Genomic DNA, 23,187 nt, shown 5'->3' with positions numbered 1-23,187 from the left:
TATATTGAAGCCATGGTGTTAGGGTTATCCAGAAAAAGCGACAGTTGGGAAAACTGTGCAAATGGAAGTTTTCCCCATGAATCTGATTGTGCTTGGTCAGAAAATAATGAAAAAAAATGTTTTTTAAAGCCCATCCTGGGGTCATTCAAAGCCACAGATTACATAAAGCCCCATTTTTCTTAAAATTTGCTATTATTTTTGCTTATAAAGCTTGTTCCAGGTGTCCACCACCCTCTGAGTGAAGAAGAACTTCCTAGCATTTGCTCTGAACCCATCTCCCTTCAATTTTTTTGAGTGCCCTCTAGTTTTTTGTTGCCCCCGCCAGTCTGAAGAACCTGTTCCTCTCTACCTTCGCTATACCCTTCATGATCTTATGAGTTTTTATCATATCCCCTCTAAGTCTCCGCTTTTCCAGGGAAAAGAGCCCCAGCTTCTCCAGCCTCTCTGCATATGGAAGGATCTCCATGACCTTTATCATTTTTGTTGCTCTTCTCTGGACCCTCTCGAGTATCACCATATCCTGAGAAGAGCAACAAAAATGATAAAGGGCATGGAAAACCCTTAGGCAGCCCCCCTGCTAAGGGGGGGGCTTAAAAAATCTGCTGTTCCCCCCCTTTTAGAGATTCCAAGAACAGCTACGTGTGCACATTTCCCTGCCTAATAATAACAGGGCTGTGCGCTGAAACTATCTGATTTGCTGGCTTGATTTCAGAGAGAAAGATTGATCTGCCTCTGCCAAAAGCCGGGTCCCAATTTTGAATTCAGAGCCAGACTGTGCTTCTCCTCTTTGCAGATGGCTAAGTACACACGGACCTGAGAAACAGGCTTTGCAATTCATTTAAGAAAGTGATAGTTGAAACGCGCTCTGAGCATTTTGTATCCATTGTGTATGGGGTGTAATAGAAACACAAAAAATGCCAGAGGCAGTGGTGATCTGGCTTTAGTTTGGAGGCAGTGCAGGGGCTATAACAGCATGAAATGAAAGTAATAAATGGCCGTGGGAAAGGCAATTTTCGTAAGGCATTTCGTTCTTTCTGCTTTTTTCCCCCCCTGTCTATTATGAAAGGGTGATGCGCACAGGAATCTCATTACCGGTACTTCTGAATCCACTCTGATTGCTGTTCTATTTCGCGGCCAGCGGCGCACAGGTCAGGAGCAAGCTTTCCGCGGTCCTGCTTGGTCCCGCGCTGCTTTCTGAATGGCTGCCGTCAGTTCTGTCGGGATTTGCGAGAACTGATGGCAGCCATTCAGAAAGCAGCGTGGGACTGGGCAGGGCCGCGGAAAGCTCGCTCCTGACCTGAGAGAGGGATACACGCTGGACCATCAGGATGCTTTTAAAAAGGTGGTACAACGATGACGGCGGCGGGTGGGTAAAAATTTGTATCTTCGCTGCATAAGATGCACTGACATTTCCACTCACTTTTGGGTGGAAAAAAAAATTAATTTAATTAATTCTTATATACCGCTAATAACCATGAGGTTTCTAAGCGGTTTACAAAAATGATACGTTAAAAGATACAATAAATAAAAATAAATAAGATAGGTACTTGGAAATTCCCTAACTGTCCCAAAGGCTCACAATCTAACTAAAGTACCTGAAGAAACAATTTATGAAAAGTAAAGATAAAAATATAAAGATAGAGGTAGAGATAGAGATAGAAATGAATATTCCAACAAGATGGCGGCCAGTTAGGTCATCTTCTGTGCTGTCTCCCTTGTCCTGCTTTTGTTTTTGTTTTATTTTGCCTTTGTTGATTTTTCTTTTAAATTTCTTTTTTGTTGGTTTTTTGTTCTGTCTCTGCTGTTTTCATTTGGGACTTCCAGTCTCGTTGGTGTTTGCTTCTTTTGAGCTCACCTACCGATTTCCAGTTTGGCAGTTGCATCTTATGGAGCGATAATACGGTGTATATATATATATATATATATTTTTTTTTTTTTTTTAAATCATCTATCTGGATGTCCAGGCTATTGTTCATCCAGACTGTCAGTACTTCCATCTTTATACCACATTTTTGACCAAAATTTCATCCAAGTCCCAAACGCCCAGAACAAGACCAGTGGGAGGGGGTCAGTCTTATAATGGACTGGCCCTACAGACATGGTAACAGAGCAGTGGGGCATCTTACAGGGCACTGCTGTGAACTTCACAAAAAGGGTGCCACATAAACATCTCAATAGAACTCCCTTATAGGTTATAATGAGCCCCCCAAAACACCCCCATAACTCAATATACTCAGCTGTCTACAACCCCAATAGCCCTTATCGCTGTAAGTGGTATCTATATGGCAGTAGAGTAGGGTTTTGGGGGGTTTGGTGGACCTGGCTCCTCCTCTCTATTTAAAACACCTATACTGGGGGGGGGGGTTAAGGAGGTCAGTGAACACTGGGAGAGTGTGTGTGGGTCTTTACTTTGTCTCTGCAGTGGTTATCTGGTCACTTTGCATACCTTTTGGGGACTTATACTGGTTTTACATCGTCTAAGTCGCAACGTATAAGTTCCGTCCACGAAGTCTCGTAAAACCTTCGATTATCCCTGCAGGACGACTAAGTCTAGGCCAGCCTCCATCCCGCCCCATCCCGCTTATATTTTAGGTCACTTGTTTTCAGGCATGTTTAAGTTTTGATTATGAGCCCCATAATTTTTATATTTTCACACTCAGCAATGATATATTGATAAAAATATGTTTTATGCAAAATATCGAGCAGAATTTTATTAAATAAACCTTCAATATATGGCCGTTTGGGGGAGGATGGGCTGGGGAGGGCTTCAATGGCTGGGAGGGTGTAGATGGGCTGCAGTAGGTTTTGACGGAGATTTCGGCAATTGGAACCCAAGCACAGGACCGGGTAGAGCTTTGGACTCTTGCCCAGAAATAGCAAAGAAGAAAAAATTAAAAAAATTTAAATTGAATCAGGTTGGGCAGACTGGATGGACCATTCGGGTCTTCATCTGCCGTCATCCACTATGTTACTATGTAATATCTCCACTTTATTGTGGAAAATAACAGAAATTTAACATACTTCGCTACCAGCTAAACACGTACACTTTGGTGTAGTCATCTACCAATGGCATTCCAAACCCTCAGGACTTCAATGTCTTCTTCAAATAGTCAGGGCAAAGCCTGCGATGCTGCTCAACTCCTTGCAACAAGGCCTCACGCTGCATCGGGTCTGTGGTGATGCCAGCGGCAAAGTCGGTTATCAGTTTAACACCTCGCTCGGTATCACCACAGACCCAGTGAAGCGTGAGACCAACTTCATTTGAATAAAGATCCCATCCAACATTTTCTGGACTCTGAACACAGACAATTCATGTCTAAGAGAAACCTATGCGATGTGGAAAAAATGATGTTCAACCTCACTGACTACTACTGACCGACTACCTTCGATAAATGTTGATGCAAAAAAATGAATCGCAACCTGCATGGAAGTCAGTTTCCTCCAGGTCTGATATTGGTTCTGAATCTAATTGATTTAATTTCATGTAATTTGAGCAGCCAATAACAAGCCAGCTTATGGAAAAGAGATTCCAAAGTAGCAGTTTCAGATGATGGCAGTGGCCTTCCTTAAGGATCACCTTCTTGATTTGAGTGTGGCCTCCGTGATTCTGGTTACTCAGGGGAAGCCACAGTACCTGAAGTGATGGCCTGCATCTCCAGTTGGTTGAGCAGCTCTGATCTCTTGACCTTATTCTCATCCAGTGTGTAGACGTAAGCTAAGAGTGCCATTGTATAAAGACTGCTGGCATTGGTCGCTGAACTGTCCAGGCACTGGAAGGCATTTTGCACCACTTTGTCCTATGAAAGACATAAAGCAGACAGGAGGAACATAAGAATAGCCTTACTGGGTCAGACCAATGGTCCATCAAGCTCAGTAGCCCATTCTCATGGTGGCCCAGTCTTTCAATTTCCTAAGGTCCGCCTGCAATTTTTCACAATCTGCTTGTATTTTAACAACTTTGAACAGTTTAGTGTCATCTGCAAATTTAATCACCTCACTCGTCGTTCCAATTTCCAGATCATTTATAAATTCAAACAAAGATATTATTTGGATTTGCCATTCTTTCAGAGAAAGAGCTTCCTCTTGGCATGTTCATAGAGAATACAGAATGAATATTATAAAGCTCTAAAGGGGTGTGAAACTGGTGAGAGCATTCAATGAGTTGATATGTACACCGTGAGAATGCAAGATGAAAAACCGATAGAGAATATGAATATGAAAGAGAGAGAATAAGATGGGTAGATGAAAAAGGACACCGAGGGAAATGAAGGAGGGGAGAGAGAAAGAGTTGGTCGTGGAGTATGCAAACCTAGGGTCATACTCACATTTGAGCCGATTCCCAGTTCCAGCAGTCCTGCAGTGATATAAGCTGTAAGGGACGTAACATCATCCACACCACCCTGCAACGTGGAAGGATAAATCACCCAGTAACCAAGTCAGTACACCAAACCAGAAACATATTTGAAGGGTTTCTTTCCAGGAGATTACTGGAGCTGAGCACAGTGGGGGGAGGCACACAGAAGGATTGCTCAGCGATGCTCAGGGGTGAAATGAAGAAATTCCAACAACTGATCTATTGCTGCTAAGATTTTGCAGATATATCAGCAGCCAATAGGGTCAGTACCTTACCTGTAGGCTGTTATCTAGGAGTTTCCCCACACTCCGGAAACAGCCGGATTCCATCTGCTTGCTCTTAAGCCAATTTACAGCCTCAGTGATGTATTTGTCATCTATGTACGTGAAAGATTTTGCTCGGCCAAAGTACTTGGCTACTAATACAGTGAGCCTAAGGGACAGAAAGAAAGAGACCAGTTCAGAGAAGAGCTCCAAATGAGGTCCCTGACTGGGATAGTAGAGGGAGCTGCAGGCCAGGCCCATTAGCAGAGCTGAGCATGGAGGTCTCAGTACTGGGACAGCAGGAGGTGCTGGAGGGTAGAAGTGAGGTGTGCATAGAGAGCTGCGTTTCATGAATGTCTGACTACTTATCAAGTGGATGAAGCTTTTAACTCCTAACCTGTGGTTACCAGACATGTCCTCTTTATAGAGGGCATGTCCGGGCGGCTTTTCAAAACCTGGCATCCACGCATGCCCTCCTGACCGATGAGGCTGAGGGAGGCAGGGCTGGGTGTAGGCCTGATAAACTCCCTAACCCCCTACTTGTCCTGTTTGACTGATTAGATTGTAAGCTCTACTGAGCAGGGACTGCATCTTGAGTGTTTTAATGTAAAGTGCTGCAGAGCAATAGAAATTAAAAGTAGTAGCACGTAACAAATATTCTAATGCTGGATTCAAATTCAGGTCATTGGTGCAGTAGACAAAGAATCTACCAGTTCCCCCATAAGGCTTTCTACTGGCGGGTAAAGTTGATTGGGGGAGGCAATGCGGAACCACCTCACAAAACCATCATGCAAGTGGCAGCCCCTGTCATTCATCTGCTTTACCATTCCCTTTGATGTTACTTACAAAGTACTTCCTGAGGCATCATTTTCCCCAAAGGCACTATAGGATCCATCTTGGTGTCTGTAATTTAATTGACGCTGATACCCTGAAGAGAAAGAGACAAAAATGCCTGTGATTTCTGACTCACTCATGTGCCAAACCTCATAAAGTCAACAGAGAAAAACGAAGGCAGACAAAGAACAGGAGCCCAAGAGTCGGACCACGGGAGGCAGCCCGCCCAAGTCCCGTGGTTGATGGCGAGCCTGAATATTCAATGCTGGGTCATTTCCAGCTTGGTCAAGAGAATTATAAAATGGATAGAATGCAGTCAATTATCAGTGAAGTATGGGTCAAATCATTTCATATATTAACTATAATTGTTTTTTGAAATGGAACATTTTCTAGGAACTTCTTCTGTCCCAGCAGTTTGGGAATCTGTGTGATCCATTGACGTCGGCGCTCAGCATCACGCAGCCCTGCTCGTAGCCCTTGAAGTTGTCAGACATGTCCCTGGAGGCCCTGTGGTAAGGAAGTGTGGGCAGCGGGCAAATCCACCTGGTACGAGCAAATTCAGGAGTCTGCTTTTGAGACAGAGACGGGAGAAGCCACTGCTTGCCCTAGGATTGATAGCATGAAATGTTTCTGCCAAGTACTTGGGACCTGGATTAGCCACTGTTGGAAGATGGACCCTGCATGGCTATTCTTATGTTCTTACGAACTTGCTCCATGCTTCATTAATGTGTACTGTATATTACGATCTCATCGCTGCTAAGTAGTAGTTATTTCTTGATAAAACTATACTCTTCAAGAAATTCCTGAATCAGTCCTAACATCTCATAAACTTTCCTCCCGCCACACAGAAACTACCTGATCTACTCTTTACCTTCTCTAGAAATGACAAATGATCTTCCATTGTAACTCACCGTTTATAGCTCTTTTGTAATCCGCCTTGAACCTCAAGGTAATAGCGGAATAGAAATCTCTAATGTAATGTAATAATCACAGGAACTCTTCCTTCTAGGTCATGGCACCTACACTTCGGAACTCCCTACCACACTCCATCCGCAACAAAAGTTCACTTTCAAGATTCAAGGCACAACTGAAAGCTTATTACTTCTCTCAGGCCTTTTATTCAGAGTCTGATAGAATAGATTGAAAAAAACCCAACCCCCAACAAGATAAATATTTATCCCTAGCCTGATGTTTTTATCCTTTTCCCTTTCCCACACCTCAGATTTTATTGTAATTAACATCTCGTTCTCTCCTGAAATTCTTATCTGATGTAGGTTGTTTTTGTCCTTGTATTGGTACTAGTTTGCGTCTTAACACTTCTTTCATATGAGTTTGTAAACCGTTTAGATTTTAACCCTGGTTTTATATTTGCAGTACTTGAACTCAGTCTTTCTTATTAGCTTTTTATCTATGCCGATGATATCTTTATACTGATCGAGATTGATTCGAATATTACTAATTTAGCTTTTAAAATAAACCACTGTATTTCTAAACTTCAAGCTTGGGCTATGTCAGTCCAGATAAAGTTAAATGCAGCCAAAACTAAACTTTTGTGGTTAGGCCCAAGATTGGACTGCCTTCCTTCCACCGTAGTTCTGGATTCTGGAGCCTTCCTGCAAATTGAGTTCTCTTCTAAGATTTTGGGAATCCTTTTCAACTCCTCTCTTACCTTTAAGGATCAAATAAATTCTCTGGTTAAGAAATGCTTTTTCAGTTTACGAATGCTGAGGAAGATCAACGTCATTTTTCTGTCCTGATCCAATCAATTATACTATCTCAGCTAGATTACTGTAATGCTATTTATCTTGGCACCACAAAGATCTGTCTCCAAAGTTTACAACTGATTCAGAATACCGCTGCGAAGTTGATTTATGGAAAAAGCTTTTGAAAGGGGATAGATTCCGTACAAACGTAAGGAAATTCTTCTTCACCCAGAAAGTGGTAGAAAACTGGAACGCTCTTCCGGAGTCTGTTGTAGGGGAAAACACCCTCCAGGGTTTCAAGACAAAGTTGGACAAGTTCATGCTAAACTGGTGAGACTGGACTCATTTGGAGCACTGGGGCCACCACGTGAGCGGATGGACCATTGGTCTGACCCAGCAGCAGCAATTCTTATGTTCTTATATTCATTGGCTCCCGGTTCATCTCAGGATTCAATCTAAATGTGTATGCCTTACTTTTAAAATTTTATATGGGATTTTATTCCTCTTGTTCCTCTGCTATGGAACATTTATAGATTTTCCTATGCTAGAGGCATTCAACAATTTAAACTTTCCCTTCCTTCTAGGAAAAGTGTTAAAGGAGTCAAGAACTTTAACTTTTAAATTTTCTCAATTATGGAATGAACTCCCTTTAACTTTGAGATGCCCTCGTCCTTTCCAATGCTTCCACAGATCATTAAAAACATTTTGAAAATTAATCTCCTGCAATTTTAGCATTGTTTTTCATTATTGTTAACCGAGTCGAGCGTCCCCTGGTTGATGACCCGGTATATAAAGCTGAGTTTTAGTTTAGTGTAGCATATGAAGGAGGGCCATTGAACCAAGGAGCCAGGGAACTGTTGTGATTATGAACCTTGACACGTAGACAGAGATATAGTCACAACCTGTTATTCCTACAAACCATGAAGGGGAAGTTTTCACCCTGTAGAAATTGATTCTATGTAAGGACTGAATGTGTTTGTGTTGTTTTAAACTTCTTTTGAATTGTATAATATCTTATGTTTGTAACCATTTGTAAACCGCTTTGGGAATAAAACGGTATATAAATTTTATAAATAAATACATAGACCATCAAATTTACTCTTTGTAATGCAAATGTTAGACAGACGGACTTGGCACCTTCCTCACCTGGTTCTTGTCCTTCACTTTCCCCCTTCCACACTTACCACTTTCCAAGAATCTCTTAGCATTCTCTTCTATCTTCGGCGTTAGCTGCCCTGTGTTCCTCAAATAATCCAAGACATCCACGTTGGGAGCAAACTTGGCCATGTTCTGCTCACCACAGCCGTGGGGCATGGCCAGCAGCCTGTCCACATTTTTCAAGCTTCTGCTCATGATATCAGCTAAGCGAGGTAGGAAGAGGCAGAGAAAGAGTGACGGAAAAGATTCAAAGAAAGAAAGTGTAGTAAATAAATGAGAAACCCAACAAGGAAAACAGGCAGCACAATCTGTGTGTGTGTGTGTCCAAGTCCCTGTCGGTGGCATTGTAAGGGTGAGTGGGGGTGATCCTCCCCGGGTGCTGGCTTGGTGAGGGTACAGGCACCTCTCCTCCTCTCTGCCCCACCCCCGCTCCTCCCACCATCACATGTGCGTTTCCCTTCCCCATACCTCTTTCGCATTCCCAGCACAAGCAGCAACCACCCCCCCCCCCAGCCTGCCGTCATGCCAGTGTGGGCTCTTTCTATGACATCACTTCCTGGACTCGCGCCTGGAAAGCGACATCAGAGGAAGAGCTGACGCTGGTGCGACAGGTTGGGGGGGTTGCTGCTTGCATCAGGAACATTACAGAGGTACGGGGAAGGAAAGCGGTGCACGCTGTCACAGGGAACCCCCTGTGAAGGCAAAGGAATCCAGGAGAAAGCATTAGATAAAGCTAAAATTCCTCCTAGGGCACTGCCAAGAAAGAAAATGCCTTTGAAGAGCAGTGCACAGAAGGAGGTAGGGACTCCTCATGCCTGTTTACCCTTTTTCTAAGCAGCAAGTGAAAAGCAAGGTAACAGGACTACAAATCCCATCAGGCCGAGGGCAGAGAATTCCTAAAGCCAGGACTGGAACAGCTCCAGTGCCTAGCAAACCCAGAACTGGTTTGAGCCAGCTCAACAAGCACCTGAGCTCAGAATTAGCCAGAACTAAGGGCACACCTGCACTCCAGCACAGGTGAGAGAGAAAAGGGTGGGGCTCCTAGTTGCAGGCAGATATTGAGCCACCCCGGAGGAGCCCAGTAGGGAGAAAGAAAGGAACCAGACCTTCTTTGCCAGGAAACATAAGTGCGCCAGAGCCTAGTAGGGCAGGTTGGACCTCAAGATTGAGAGGATTTTGTTGAGGACTCATTCATAAATGAAAATGATATAGAGATGAATAAAGCTCAGAGTATGGAAGAAATGAATGAGGATTTTTCATACGCTACTGACTCTGAATTAATGGAGTGAGGCTGAGGCACAGCAGGAAAAGTTTGGAGTTTATCAAAAGGAAATTGTGGGTGAAGGATTCCAGACTAGCCAGGTTGTATTAGTTAAAGCCTCTGGCTGAGGTTTTTTGTCACTTGTATGGAACTTGCAGGAAAAACTGCACTGCCTAAATCCAAGCAGGACTGAGTTTTGTTTTTCTGTTGGGGCAGTACATGAAAATTGGTTATTTAAAGCACCGCTGGCCACAGGCCACTGGGGAACTCTTTTTTTCAAAATCCAGTGGGATCTTGGTTGGGATTTTTGTACACCAAAATCTACAGGGCAGGTACTGATCCCAATGCCTCTGGGGGTATTTTGGCTAATAAAACCCCAAGGTGAACTTTTCCCCAGTGAAAGGACTTACGAGTCATAGCAGAATCTATTTGAACAAGCCAGGTGGCAAGCAGTGGCTGGGCTGGGAAGGGCCCAGTGTGGCAGGTGTAGCCCTGAGAACCTCGGAGAGGGCCATCAAAAGGCTGAGATTAAAGCCAGTGGTTGGCAACAAGCCAAATAAAGGAAACAAGTGGATTGTTTTGTTTGTATTTTGTGCAAGGACTGTTTGCTTGTATTTTTGGAACTCATTTATGAATTGCTTCTAGCTTGAGTTAGATTCACCAGGTCTCGTGTAAAATAAAGATTTATCTTGTGGTACACAAGTCTTTTGCACTATTTTTGAACTTTACTGCAGTTCTTCTCAGCTACCTACCTATACCTCACTTTCACTTGGCCGAGGTCTGTGTGGCTCAGGGTATTGGCCCCTGGACCCGTCCAACCGGCCACAATGCGTGACAGGAGGGGGCGAGAGAGGAGCGTATGGGGGAGGGGTGCCTCTCACCCTTGCTACGCCACTGCTCCCTGTGCGTAGTTTTGTGTCTTTGTGTTTGTGGCCGTGTGTAGCCAAGTCTATGTCCTTCTCTCCCTTAATTCTCTATATTGTTTTGTGACACGAGAGAAATGTGGACGTGTTTCCAATTGCAGGTGAACGATTGTGAATGCACAGCAGCTATGCCTTCCAGATTTTGCCTTATATTTATTATAATACCAGAGCATGCCAAGGTGTTCTAATTCCTAAGTAAGGATTGACAAATATTAGTTGCAGTTTCATGTACTGGATCTCACCTGTAACAGACACCTGGGCTCTCTCTGATCCCTCTACCACATTTGTTGGAAGCTCTAAGGAGACCTTTTCAGAAGCTAAAACAGAAAAATAGCTAAGATAAATAAATGCAAGCCATATGAAAATAAGGCAATTGAAAGATCTCTTGATGAATGTTCATTGAGTTACTACTAATAGTTAGTTCTATACAGAGCATTGTACACATTACAGGCAGCTAATGTCTCTGTCCCTAGTGGGACAGTACCTGGTGCAATTGAGAATTAAATGACTTGCCCGTGGTCACAAGGAACTGCGGTGGGGACTGGACCCAGATCCCCAGGATCTCAGGCCGCTCCATTAAACATTAGGCCACTCTTGCAAGCTCTTGATCTGAATATTGTATCAGAGGCAGACTGCTGATGTCAGTCCTGTGACTGGAGCTCTCCATGGTTCTGAAGATCTCAATAGTTGGCCTTCTGCCATAGAAGATATGCACCTTTCATAGAGAATCAAAGATTTCCTTTTGCTGAGGGTGGAACGTGGAAGTGAACAGCAATTAACATGAGGAATTTTGCCTACCTCCATTACATAGGAAGGAGCTGTGAGTCTTTTCCTCCGGGATCCCTTCAGCCTGAGGAGAAGGAGATTAGCAGATTTACATTCAATAAAAAGAATATCTTTCAAATAGCTCAAATGCTTTCAAAGGAAACTGTGATGCTTTGATGTGCCCAAATTAACATAAACTGACCCTGGAATAAATATGTATAAAATCTACAAAGCCCAAAAATACAATCACGCCACACCTCTCTTGAAAGATGTGCACTGGTTGCCAGTAACACACAGGATCACATTTATTTCTTACATTTCTGGTCATTCGCCAGCATTCATTGAAAGATTTCTGAAGCCACATACTACCTCGAGGATGCTTCGACCGACTCAACAGTCTCTTCTTCCAATTCCCTCCATGCACCAAATAGTATATGATACTACCCGTAAAATGATCTTTTCTGTTGTAGCACCATCCCTGTGGAATTCCCTCCCTATCAACTTGAGACATGAACACTGTTTAAATCAGGCCTTAAAGCAGTGGTTCTCGACCCTGTCCTGGGAGGTCACTTCCATTATATGCAAATCTCTCTCATGCATATTCATTAGGGATATCTTGAAAAGCCGACTGGCTGGGGGTCCTCCAGTACAGGGTTGAAAACCACTGCCTTAAAGCTTTTCTAGTCCAAGATGCTTTCATTACCTGAAGCACTTTTCCAGCCTTAAAATGTTTTCTCGCTGGACTTTTTGCCTCTCTTCTTTTTCACATTATTTCCCACCCTCCTGGTTTGATCCCTTCCCTTCTCCTTTATTTTATACGATGCATCCCTTTACCATTTCTCCTTGTGTCCAGTGTCATTCTTTAGTGTATGTCCCCCCCACACCCCTTTTTAATTATACCTTTTGTAGAAAAATTTTTTTTTTTTGTGATGTAGATTTTATTTTCAAAGTACACCCCAAGGATATCTTGCTACAGTCTGGCTAAAAATGTGCAAACCACGAAACCTTATTTGTCAGTCTTAGAGAGAGCCATCTCCAGCCAACCTCCCCAAAACTTCAATGCAGATTCACTTTTGAGAAGTCCATGCCATATTTATACTTTACATGTGTCAGTGTGACTCTTTTATGCGCATTAACACTATTTCCCCCCCCCCCCCCATACACACACACTTTTTATTAAAACACGATAGCGGTTATTAGCTAAATGCTCTGCTCTCGACGCTCATAGGAACTCTATCACGGTTTAGTAAAGTGTGTGTAGGGAGTGGGGGGGGGGTTAAGAGATCTACAGTGGGATTATGGGGGATGATGATGATCAGTATAGCAACAATGTTCCGCCCATAATATTTATAATAGCAGGCCATGGTAAGTAGAGGCATAAATAATAATTTCTTCTGTAAATAAAATCTAAAAATCTAAATGCAAAGATGGTTCTCACGTCCCCTCTTCTTTTAGTATCCCTTCCATTTCCCTTTTGTATTGTCAGTTGTTTGTTGTAATTCATGTTGTCCTGTCCCCATTTTACTTATATTTTAAATGTTTTCTTTTGAAACTAGTGGTCTGTGGTGCCAGGTCCTAAATATTGGGTCCCTTTCCCCTTTTCTACTAGGTCTATCTTCTATAGAATGAAGATCAGCTGAAGGGATTTGTTTCTTTTCTTACAGACCTGAACAAGCAACTTTTTGATCAGCGTGTCCCGTTTTCCCTTTTTGGGAACGATGGGAATTTCTTCTCCACAAAACTCTTTCGTGCTCAGAGCTTCGGCGCTTACTGTAAAGTTCAGCTCGCCTCAAGAAAAAGACAGAAAAACAAACTTGAAGTGATTTAGAAAAAAATCACAAACCTGATTCATAGGCCCCCTTTTATAAGCCGCAGTGGAGCGCCTGGATGCCCATGGCAAAGCGCGATTAAGTTTGCTCAGATTTAAAGGGGTTTGTTTAGGAGGAGGTGTTTTTTATGCCACTGAGGTATCTCCTGAGTCTGAGGCTTTTTTTCCCCTCCTTCTTAAAACAAACGCAGCTGTTGGTGAGTTGTATGTGCTGGGAGCAATCCGTGTGGCAGGAAGGTTTGTAAATTCAACAGGGGTTTGTTTCGAGAGTTGATTATTTGGTTCCCCTGAGTTTGTGACTTATAGTTTGTTACGTGAAGCATTTAGCTTCCCAGGCCATGGCAAAAACCTCTACAGCGGCTTAGTAAAGAGGGCCATCACTAGATAGCAACGATTGAAATGATGAGCAGTTCACTCAGGTTTAGAGCCTCAAAGAAACATTTATTCATTTATTTTTATTTTTTAAATGTCTATTCCGTTTTAATGCCTAAGCGGATTACAATAAAGCATCAGAACATCACAAACAATTCAGAACCATCCTTTAAACAGGAAAATCAGATTTGGTTTATAAAATCCACTCCAAGAAACATCTACTCTAGTAAAATGCCCTAAAACAGGGGTAGGCAATTCCGGTCCTCGAGAGCATGCACTGCCTCCTTGCATATTTATTGCCTCATGCATATTTATTGTGGATATCCTGAAAACCTGACCTGCTCCGGCTCTCAAGGACCGGAATTACCTACCGCTACCCGAAAGCAACCGTTTTTAAAAGGTTTCACATGATTACATAATCTCATGGTCTACTAAATCAAATGCACATGAGATCAGACTGAATAATAACTGCACGTTGACTTTAACTTAAAATCTTGCCATGAGTCACCAGTGTACCTAACACTTGCTGACTGGCTTTTCATAGGGAATGCAATAGGGAAATCAGAACTATAAGTCCCTGCATGCAATGGGGCAAATCTAGGACTGGATCAATCCTGACGGGCAAATTTGGATGTACTATTACCGTATTTTCACGCGCGCGTTATACAAGATTTTACAAACCGCGCAATAGCCATGCGCGTAATATCCGCGAGCGCGTTATATAATTGTTTTCTGACTTGCTGGCGCCCTCCTCCATCTTCCTGCAGCGTTCGCTGAAAGCCGCAGCAGCGGCTTCCATGCGCCTCCTGCGGCTGGGAAGCGTTCCCTCTGACGTCGTGACGTCAGAGGAACACTTCTGGGTCAGCCGCAAGAGGCACATAGGATCCGCTGCCCGTGGCTTTTAGCAAACGATGCAGGAAGATGGAGGAGGGCGCCAGCAAGACAGAAAACACCGCATCACAATAGAATAGGCATTACAATAGAAAACCTGGGAAACAAAATTACTTCATTGATAATTTCCCTGCTGGCGGCATTTGCTGATAGTTAAAATAGCTCAGCTAGTATTTCTTGTGAAGTCATTTTGCATCCGAAGTAACAGTTAGATAAATAGGACTTAAACGTTGGCATGGATTATGAAAGTTCAATGAGGAGCATGCGCAGTATACCCGTGGGCGCGCTATACCAAAATTTTCTTACATAAATTCCTTGTTCCCGCGCGCTATACCCATGTGCGCGTTGTACACGTGTGCGCGTTATATGCCTGAAAATACGGTACTGTCCCCAGACGGAATGGAGTTTTGAAACCCAGCTCGTTCTTTATGTGTTGTTACCTAGCGTGATTGGGGTCACACTCCATGTAAAGGTCTTAGCTTCATCGCCACAGAGACAGCTGATATAGACACAGTCCGAGCACATTTCCAGCTGGAAGTCTGAAGAGTCAAGCAGTGTCACCTTAACCTACAAATATATGTCAAGAGCAAACTCTGTTGATGTACGGTGAAATACTGGTAGTGAATGAGCCTGAAATACCTAGACAGCTGACCCACTCCTCTCTTTCCCCTCTCTAACGGTGTCCCTATGGTTCCCACATCCCTTAAGTTAACTCAACTTGTACTTCACTAATCTTTTGTAAACCGCATAGAACTTAACGGTACTGCGGTATATAAACTGTTATTATGATTATATAAATTCCAAGCACAGAGTCAAAACATTGAATTGTTATTTCTTCTGGGAATGCTGGTAAGCATGACAAGGCTACTGTCTTTAATGCTCTGTCCTGTCCCATCATGCACTGGACCAGGTGACACTAGTCAACATTCTGTCTCTTACCTTGATGCATTTTTTCATGTAATTGAAGGCTGTAGCTTTTAAGGGGAAGCTCTCTCCTCGGATCACAGAGTATGGTAGTGACATGTCTGCAAAGAAGGGCTTAAAGACTCTGAGTTTTGTTTTTTGAGAGAGCCCGAAACCAATATTTGCCACGCACATCATAGAAGCCTGCCACTCTGTGATGGCATCAGGGACTGTGACTGGGACAGTCAAATGCCCAGAAAAACTATAAGTGGAAACAAAAATTAAAGCAAACACTGAGATTCGGATCTGCTTCCAATTCCTGAATTTCCCATCTCAGAATGTCCTGTTCCCCATAGTGGGTCTATAATAGAGACTCAAAGAGTAATTCTATAACTAGGCACTCGCTCCTTTTGCAGTCGTAAATACAGAGAGAAAGTACTGCTTGCATGTGTACGTATCCTGAGTGCTGCTCTATAAGGGTATGTAAGGACGATAGCATGGAACTTCAAACGGGGGGTGAACATGTGAGCAGAACAGGGGCAGGCCTTTGGTCCCAGGTACACATGTAAATTACAGAATACATTTGCTCATCACACCCTTGCTGCAGGTCTATGGCTAATGCCATTTCCTCTGGTATACTGTAAGTATCTGGGCATCCCGATGCCATGACACAGCATCATAAGAACATAAGAATAGCCTTCCTGAGTCAGACCAGTGGCCCATCAAGCCCTGTAGCTCGTTCTCACGGTGGCCAATCCAGGTCACTAGAACCTGGCCAAAACCCAAGGAGTAGCAACATTCCATGCTACCGATCTAGGACAAGCAATGGCTTCCCCCGTGTCTTTCTCAATAACAGACTATGGACTTTTCCTCCAGGAACTTGTCCAAACCTTTCTTAAAACCAGCTACGCTATCCGCTCTTACCACAACCTCTGGCAATGTGTTCCAGAGCTTAACTATTCTCAGAGTGAAAAAATATTTCCTCCTATTGGTTTTAAAAGTATTTCCGTGTAACTTCATCGAGTGTCCCCTAGTCTTTGTAATTTTTGATGGCATGAAAAATTGATCCACATGTTCACCCTCTCCAAGGTAGGGAGAAAGAGAGGGCACTCTCTAAAGTTGGCAGATAGAAAGCAAAGAGTGGGGGTAAATGGACAACATTCGGACTGGAAAAGCGTCACCAGTGGAGTGCTGCAGGTTTCGGTGGTTGGACCTGTGCTGTTCAACATATTTATAAACAACCTGGAAGTTGGAACGACGAGCGAGATGATTACATTTGCAGATGATACTAAGTTATTAAGAGTAGTAAAGACGCAGGAGGACTGCGAAGACCTGTAACAGGACATAAACACGCTTGAGAAATGGGCTGAGACATGGCAAATGAAGTTTTAACGTGGACAAGTGTAAATTGATGCATAGTGGTAACAAAAATCTTGTATGCGAATACAGGATGTCTGGTGCAGTACTTGGAGAGACAACCCAGGAAATAGACTTGGGAGTACTGGTCGACAAGTCGATGAAGCCATCTGCGCAATGTGGAGCAGCGGCGAAAAGGGCAAACAGAATGCTAGGAATGATTAAGAAGGGGATCACGAACAGATCGGAGAAGGTTATCATGCCGCTGTACCGGACCATGATACGCCCCACCTGGAATACTGCATCCAGCACTGGTCGCCGTACATGAAAAAGGACACGGTACTACTCGAAGGGTCCAGAGAAGAGCGACTAAAATGGTTAAGTGGCTGGAGAAGTTGTCGTACAGTGAGAGAATGGAGAAACTGGGCCTCTTCTCCCTTGAAAAGAGGAGACTGAGAGGGGACATGATTGAAACCTTCAAGATAATGAAGGGAATAGACTTAGTAGATAAAGACAGGTTGTTCACCCTCTCCAAGGCAGAGAGAACGAGAGGACACTCTCTAAAGTTGAAAGGGAATAGATTCCGTACAAATGTAAGGAAGTTCTTCTTCACCCAGAGAGTGGTGGAAAACTAGAACGCTCTTCCGGAGGCTGTCGTAGGGGAAAACACCATCTAGGGATTCAAGACAAAGTTTAGACAAATTCCTGTGGAACTAGAACGTACGCAGATAGGGCTGGTCTCGGTTAGGGTGTTGGTCTTTGACCTGGGGGCCACCGCGGGAGCGGACTGCTGGGCATGATGGACCACTGGTCTGACCCAGCAGAGGCAGTTCTTATGTTCAGCCAGAGAGTGGTAGAAAACTGGAACGCTCTTCCGGAGGCTGTCGTAGGAGTTACCATTGCTAGTCTTGGAAGGTTAATTAATCTCAAATTATTGTTCCGTGCGTTATTCTCAAGTGATTCTAGCTTCTTCCTAAGACTCACATTATCCTTAACTAGGGAGTGTTGTACTTGTTTGCTAGATGATAACTCCTGGTCAAGCTTTTGAAACAGTCAGGTCCTCTTTTAAAGCCTTAAGCTCCTTAGCTTCAACATATTAGAAATTGGGGCTAATAGTTTTTGTGAAATTTGTAATTAAGTCCCATAAAGATTCCAGAGTCACTTGTGCTGGCTTATCCAAAATTACAAGTTTTTGCTGAGTGTAGAACTGCTCACCCTCAGAGGAATCAAGTTCTTGGCTTTGCTCCAGCTGGATGTCTTCACTTCCCGTAGCTGAATCTACCCTGGTTTCTTCTACAGAGGCACCCTGAACCGGGGGCTCTGTCTCCAAGCTCTCCACTGGTAATCTTCTTGCCTCAGGGAAAAGTTCCTCCCCCATCGCCAGAGTTTCTTCTTCCCCTGGAGAACTGGTGACTCGGGGTTGTGGGCAGGGCCACCATCAGGGCAGTACTACCAGTCCTGCATTCAGGGGCTCGGAGCTGACAGGGGGCCCGGGCTCCCCCAGGGTCGCAAGCATAGTCTCCTCTCCTTCTCCTTACCTGCCCTGCCGCAGCACACAGCCGAACAGAAGTCTTCCCAATGTCAGCGCTGACGTCGGAGGGAGGACTTAAGCAAAGCCCTCCCTTCCTCCGACGTCAGCGCTGACATCGGGAAGACTTCCGGCCGGCTGCTTGCGGCAGGGCTGGTAGGGAAAAGGCAGTCGTGTACCGAAGGGGGGGGGGGCAGTCCGCCCCGGTGCAGCTATGGGGGGCAGTGTGCACAGCCGGTTAGGTCCCCTTAGCCTTGTGGCGCTTCCCCCGACCGACTAACAACAGGCCCAGCCAACAAACCTCCCTGCCCTGTAGCAGCGAATCTAAATTACCTTCTTACAGTAGCTTCAATACTCCAGCTGCTGTAAGAAGGTAATTTAGATTCGCGGCTACAGGGCAGGGAGGTTTGTCTGACCGGGCCTGTTCTGTTGTCAGTCGGGTGGGGAAGTGCCACAAAGGTAAGGGGCAGGGAGGGAGAAAGGGAGGAAAGGTGGAGTGGAGAAGAAAAGATGCTTTAGGGAAATGGGTAAAACGGAGGGGGGAGAAGGCCGCTGAAAGCACTGGGGAAGACAAAGGGGTGGAGAAGGACACTGAAAGCAAATGTGGAAGACAGAGGGGGGAGAAGGATGCTGACAGGACATGGGAAAGATGGGGGGGAGATCAGATTTTTGTTTTTATTGGGGCAGCTCCCGGTTTCAGTAGGGCTGAAGAGAAGAGGCTGTGTGAGCTGCTCTGCAGGGGGCTGCAGTTGTTATATCGTCCGCACAGCTATAGTGTATGATTTTATAGGAAGCTAATCGTGTTCCTAAAGATTGGGGAAAGAGGTGATCCCTTTGGCACTCCACATATATTTTATTCATTTAAATGAATAGTTTTCATCTTTACGACTCTCTAGGAAACCTTTGAACCATAGGAAAACATGTCCCGATATTCCTATAGCATACAAACAGGCACAGCCAGTCACTTACTTTACAGACTTCAAGTCCCAGAGCCATGTTTCTATGAAAATCTGACGAACTTTCTCCTCCTGAGCAGGTACAGATTCAGGCACCTTCTGCAACTCAACCGTTGAGCCTACATCTCCTTTATTCTGTGTTAAGGGTATATGGGGGGCCATAAATACGGGACCTCTTTCGAAACCTAAGACAAAAAGATCAGGTTTCTCGGGTCACAGACCAAGATTCTGCTTCACGTCACAGGAGAGGAGAAACGGAAGACATTATTACTAGATTACTCGGAGATGAAAATCAGCTTTGATCTATATATTATGAATAAACCTCTTAAGCACTGAGGGGAATATTCTCTAAATGGAGCAGAACCTTAGGTGCCTAAGTTAATTGAGAAAGGCAATTTAAAATGGCAAAAAAAATGGACAAATTAAAGTGCCTACTGACACCTAAATAAAATCAAGCATATGTAGACACTGTATGGGACTTAACGCCACCATGGGCGTGGCTAACACTGGAATTGGCGTCAGGAACATAAGAAGTGCCTCTGCTGGGTCAGACCAGAGGTCCATCGTGCCCAGCAGTCCCATCTATATCCCTCTATCCCCTTTTCCTTCAGAAAATTGTCCAATCCTTTCTTGAACCCTAATACCATACTCTTGTCCTATCACGCCCTCTGGAAGCTCATTCTGGGTGAAGAAAAACTTCCTAGCATTAGTTTTGACCTAAGTAGGCGTGACTCACGGCATAGATAGGTTCTAGAAACGTAGCCCTGGAAGATCGTGGCCTACGTCTACTGCGCTTATCTGTCCCAGAGGCGCGATTCTCTCTATGGCGCCATCGCATGACTGACACACGATCAGTGCCATATAGAGAATCCAGGCCTGAGGATATAACCCTAAAATGAAGATGAGTTAAAAAGATGGGATTTGGGGCTATAGATTTAAAAAGGATATTTACAGGCTCATATACAGATCGTTGGAGATCTCCTGCGGTCCGCAGCGATACTGGAAGTTTAATGCCAGTGCTGTGTCCAGTCATCGGCATTGAATTTTCAGTCTAGTTTTGACTGGCTGAGACATAACCCGCTAACTCAATATTCAGCAGCTAAGTCTCAATAGCCAAAGATATTCCACCCTTTCAGGCAGTTGATTTTGGCCGCTGAACTTAGCCGGTGAGCCACTGAAATTCGGCACTCTGCCAGATATTCAGTGTGAGACAGCTGGGAACTGTTTCTGAGGTAAAACATTTTAGAGAAATGTCATGAATGCTTCCAATGCCTGTGGTCAAACACTCTTTACCTGAAGACAATTAGCAGTAAATAACAACATTAGGGAAATATTCAGAACAGTGAAATTATTTTGAAAATGTTACGACTGTCTCACCAGTGACATGCACCATTCCTCAGGAAGAGTGAGTGTCGGAAATAATCTGCATTTATCACATGCACTGTCGGAGAGCAAGACAAGCGTGCCTTGCATTTGAAGTGGGTAGAAGTCTGTTGAAGGTGTTACGCACAGGGAAGCCAAGTATCTCTAGTAGCCATGTCTGGTGGACATATTTAGCAGATAGCAAACCTACATACCTCCACCTGGCATGCCTGCAATTCCGTTCACAACTCTTGAATATGGGAATCTGTCGGGGAATCTGTCGCATTGCTGTATCTTTGAGTTTGTTATAATTTTTATACCGGCGTCCTGTGCAAAATACAGAACATAGGGAATTGGAAGGCACAAATTATTGAGAAATAAAAATAATCACTGTTGACGTACACGGGCAGCAGCAAAAGAGAGAAGAAAAGACTTTTTGCTGAAGCCCACAAAGACGGCACAAAGCAGTTTGAAGTTGCTAGGAGTCGCCTTTGACAATAAACTTACATACCCCAATCATATTCAGTTCAGTCATGCAGAAATGTTTTCATCGTTTAAAAATGATCCGTTCTCTTTCAAAAATACTTGAATCGGCTTCCTCTCTTGTGATCTCGCGTATAGACTACTGTAATGCCCTTTATAAGGGAATAACAAAAAAGGAAATACCACGCCTTCAAATTGTACAGAAAATGATCCTTAACGTAAAAAAAAATGATTATGTTTCATCTGTTTTATTCAAAGCACACTGGCTACCTGTTGAACACAGAAGCAGCTATAAAATCCGTTTCAGTAACCAGCCAGGGTTCATTGACAAACTTCTAATCCCTTATAGTCCATCTAAATCACTTTGTTCCGTGTCTCAGAATCTTCTTCCCATATCATCTGTAAAGTTAATCGACACATTGAGATCTAATAATTTTGCTGTCACCGCACCCTCCCTTTGGAACTCGCAAAGAGTCCGCACTAAACCAGTTTAAATCCAAGTTGTTCCAGGATGCATTTGGACAATAATTGTCCTTTTTAAGGACTAAATAATGCTTGCTTATTTTTTTACCCCCACCAATCGTTTTTTCCCTCCTCTGTGTTCTTTTCTCCAAAGATTGTAGTTCTTGCCCATTTTCCCATTTGTTTGACGTAAGCCTGTATGTCGTGTCTTTTGTTGAACTAATATATCCTGGTATTGTTTAGTATCACTCATTTTTAGCTTGATTTTATGGCACTTAGAAGTCTGATTAGGTGGTAGAAGACATTTTAAATAAACTTGAAACGACGAATGGAGACAAAACAAGCCAAAGATGCAAGATTTTTCTTAGCTGACCTGACAGCTACAGAGAAGATACACAAAAAGGATTGCAGATCACTTGTGGAAACAGAGAAACATGACGGCAGATAAAAGCCAAATGGCCCATCCAGTCTGCCCATCCGCAGCACCCACTATCTCCTCTCCCTAAGAGATCCCACGTGCCTGTCTGTTTCCACCACCTCTTCCGGGAGGCTGTTCCACACATCTACCTCCCTTTCTGGAAGAAAGTATTTCATTAGATTACTCCTGGGCCTCTTAACTCCATCCTATGCCCTCTCATTCCAGAGCTTCCTTTCAAATGAAAGAGACTCATCTCTACCATATCTCCCCTCTCCTGCCTTTCCTCCAAAATATACAGATTGAGATCTTTAAGTCTGTCCCCATACGCCTTATGACTAAGATCACCCACCATTTTAGTAGCCTTCCTCTGGACCGACTCCATCCTTTTTATATCTTTTTAAAGGTGCGGTCGCCAGCATTGTACACAATATTCTAAATGAGGGGAAATCAATACCTCCTTTTTCCTACTGGCCATACCTCTTCCTATGTACCCTAGCATCCTTTTAGCTTTTGCTGTTAACTTTTCATCGTATTTGGCCTCCTTAAGATCATCACATACAATCGCACTCGAGTCCCGTTCTTCACCCCCTAAACTGTACCGTTCCTTCCAGTTTTGCAGCCGAAATGCATGACCTTGCATTTCTTAGCATTAAATTTTAGCTGTCGAATTTCAAACCATTCTTCAAACTTTACTAGGTCCTTCCTCGTGTTATTAACACCATCGGGGGTGTCTACTTTATTGCAGATTTTGGTATCATCCGCAAAGAGGCAAATCTTACCTGATAGCCCATCAGCAATATTGCTTATAAAAATGGAGGACATATTTTTTCGCTCGGAGAATAGTTAAGCTCTGGAATGCATTGCCAGAGGTTGTGGTAAGAGCGGATAGCGTAGCTGGGACAATTTCCTGGAGGAAAAGTCCGTAGTCTGTTATTAAGAAAGACATGGGAAAGCAACTGCTTGCTACTCCTTGGGTTTTGGTCAGGTACTAGTGACCTGGATTGGCCACCATGAGAATGGGCTACTGGGCTTGATGGACCTTTTGGTCTGACCCAGTAAGGCTGTTCTTAGTTTAGCTAGCTCTTCGCACACAACCCTATGGAAATCGATCGTGGTCTACCACTCCTCCATCCCTATTCACCTTTTTCTTCTGCTGTCCTGCTCCTGGCACGTCAGCTGTGAACACCGAACAGAAATATTTGTCTGCCCACACCAAAACACTCTGCCTTTCCTAGTGGAGAGGAGAAGCGTTCCTTAGCTTCTGAGGTCTTGTCTATCTGTTTTTTCATACCAGTTGGAGCTGAGGTGAGAGAGAATTCCATTTTATCTAAAGGGCCCAGTAACTGGCAAGGGGAGCTTGGATTGCT

The 23,187-nt window shown here is 43.9% G+C and overlaps 1 protein-coding gene across 1 annotated transcript in view; it reads right to left on the bottom strand.

Annotated features, from left to right (window-relative positions):
* LOC117350314 overlaps nt 1-23,187 on the bottom strand; it is an 84,448-nt gene that overhangs the window by 44,546 nt on the left and 16,715 nt on the right. The window contains exons 17-28 of the mRNA XM_033924565.1: nt 20,673-20,784; nt 19,109-19,280; nt 15,292-15,517; nt 14,793-14,919; nt 12,928-13,049; nt 11,295-11,346; nt 10,739-10,813; nt 8,339-8,515; nt 5,464-5,545; nt 4,630-4,786; nt 4,326-4,400; nt 3,635-3,797 (exon numbers count right to left, since the gene is read on the bottom strand). Coding sequence (XP_033780456.1) covers nt 3,635-3,797; nt 4,326-4,400; nt 4,630-4,786; nt 5,464-5,545; nt 8,339-8,515; nt 10,739-10,813; nt 11,295-11,346; nt 12,928-13,049; nt 14,793-14,919; nt 15,292-15,517; nt 19,109-19,280; nt 20,673-20,784 — 1,540 coding nt within the window. The remainder of the gene's footprint in view (nt 1-3,634; nt 3,798-4,325; nt 4,401-4,629; nt 4,787-5,463; nt 5,546-8,338; nt 8,516-10,738; nt 10,814-11,294; nt 11,347-12,927; nt 13,050-14,792; nt 14,920-15,291; nt 15,518-19,108; nt 19,281-20,672; nt 20,785-23,187) is intronic.

The sequence above is a fragment of the Geotrypetes seraphini genome, chromosome 16, assembly GCF_902459505.1.
Source record: "Geotrypetes seraphini chromosome 16, aGeoSer1.1, whole genome shotgun sequence".
In the NCBI taxonomy this organism is placed as follows: Eukaryota; Metazoa; Chordata; class Amphibia; order Gymnophiona; family Dermophiidae; genus Geotrypetes; species Geotrypetes seraphini.
The sequence above is the reverse complement of the archived record's forward strand: the minus strand, read 5'-3'. Positions and strand labels throughout refer to the sequence as shown.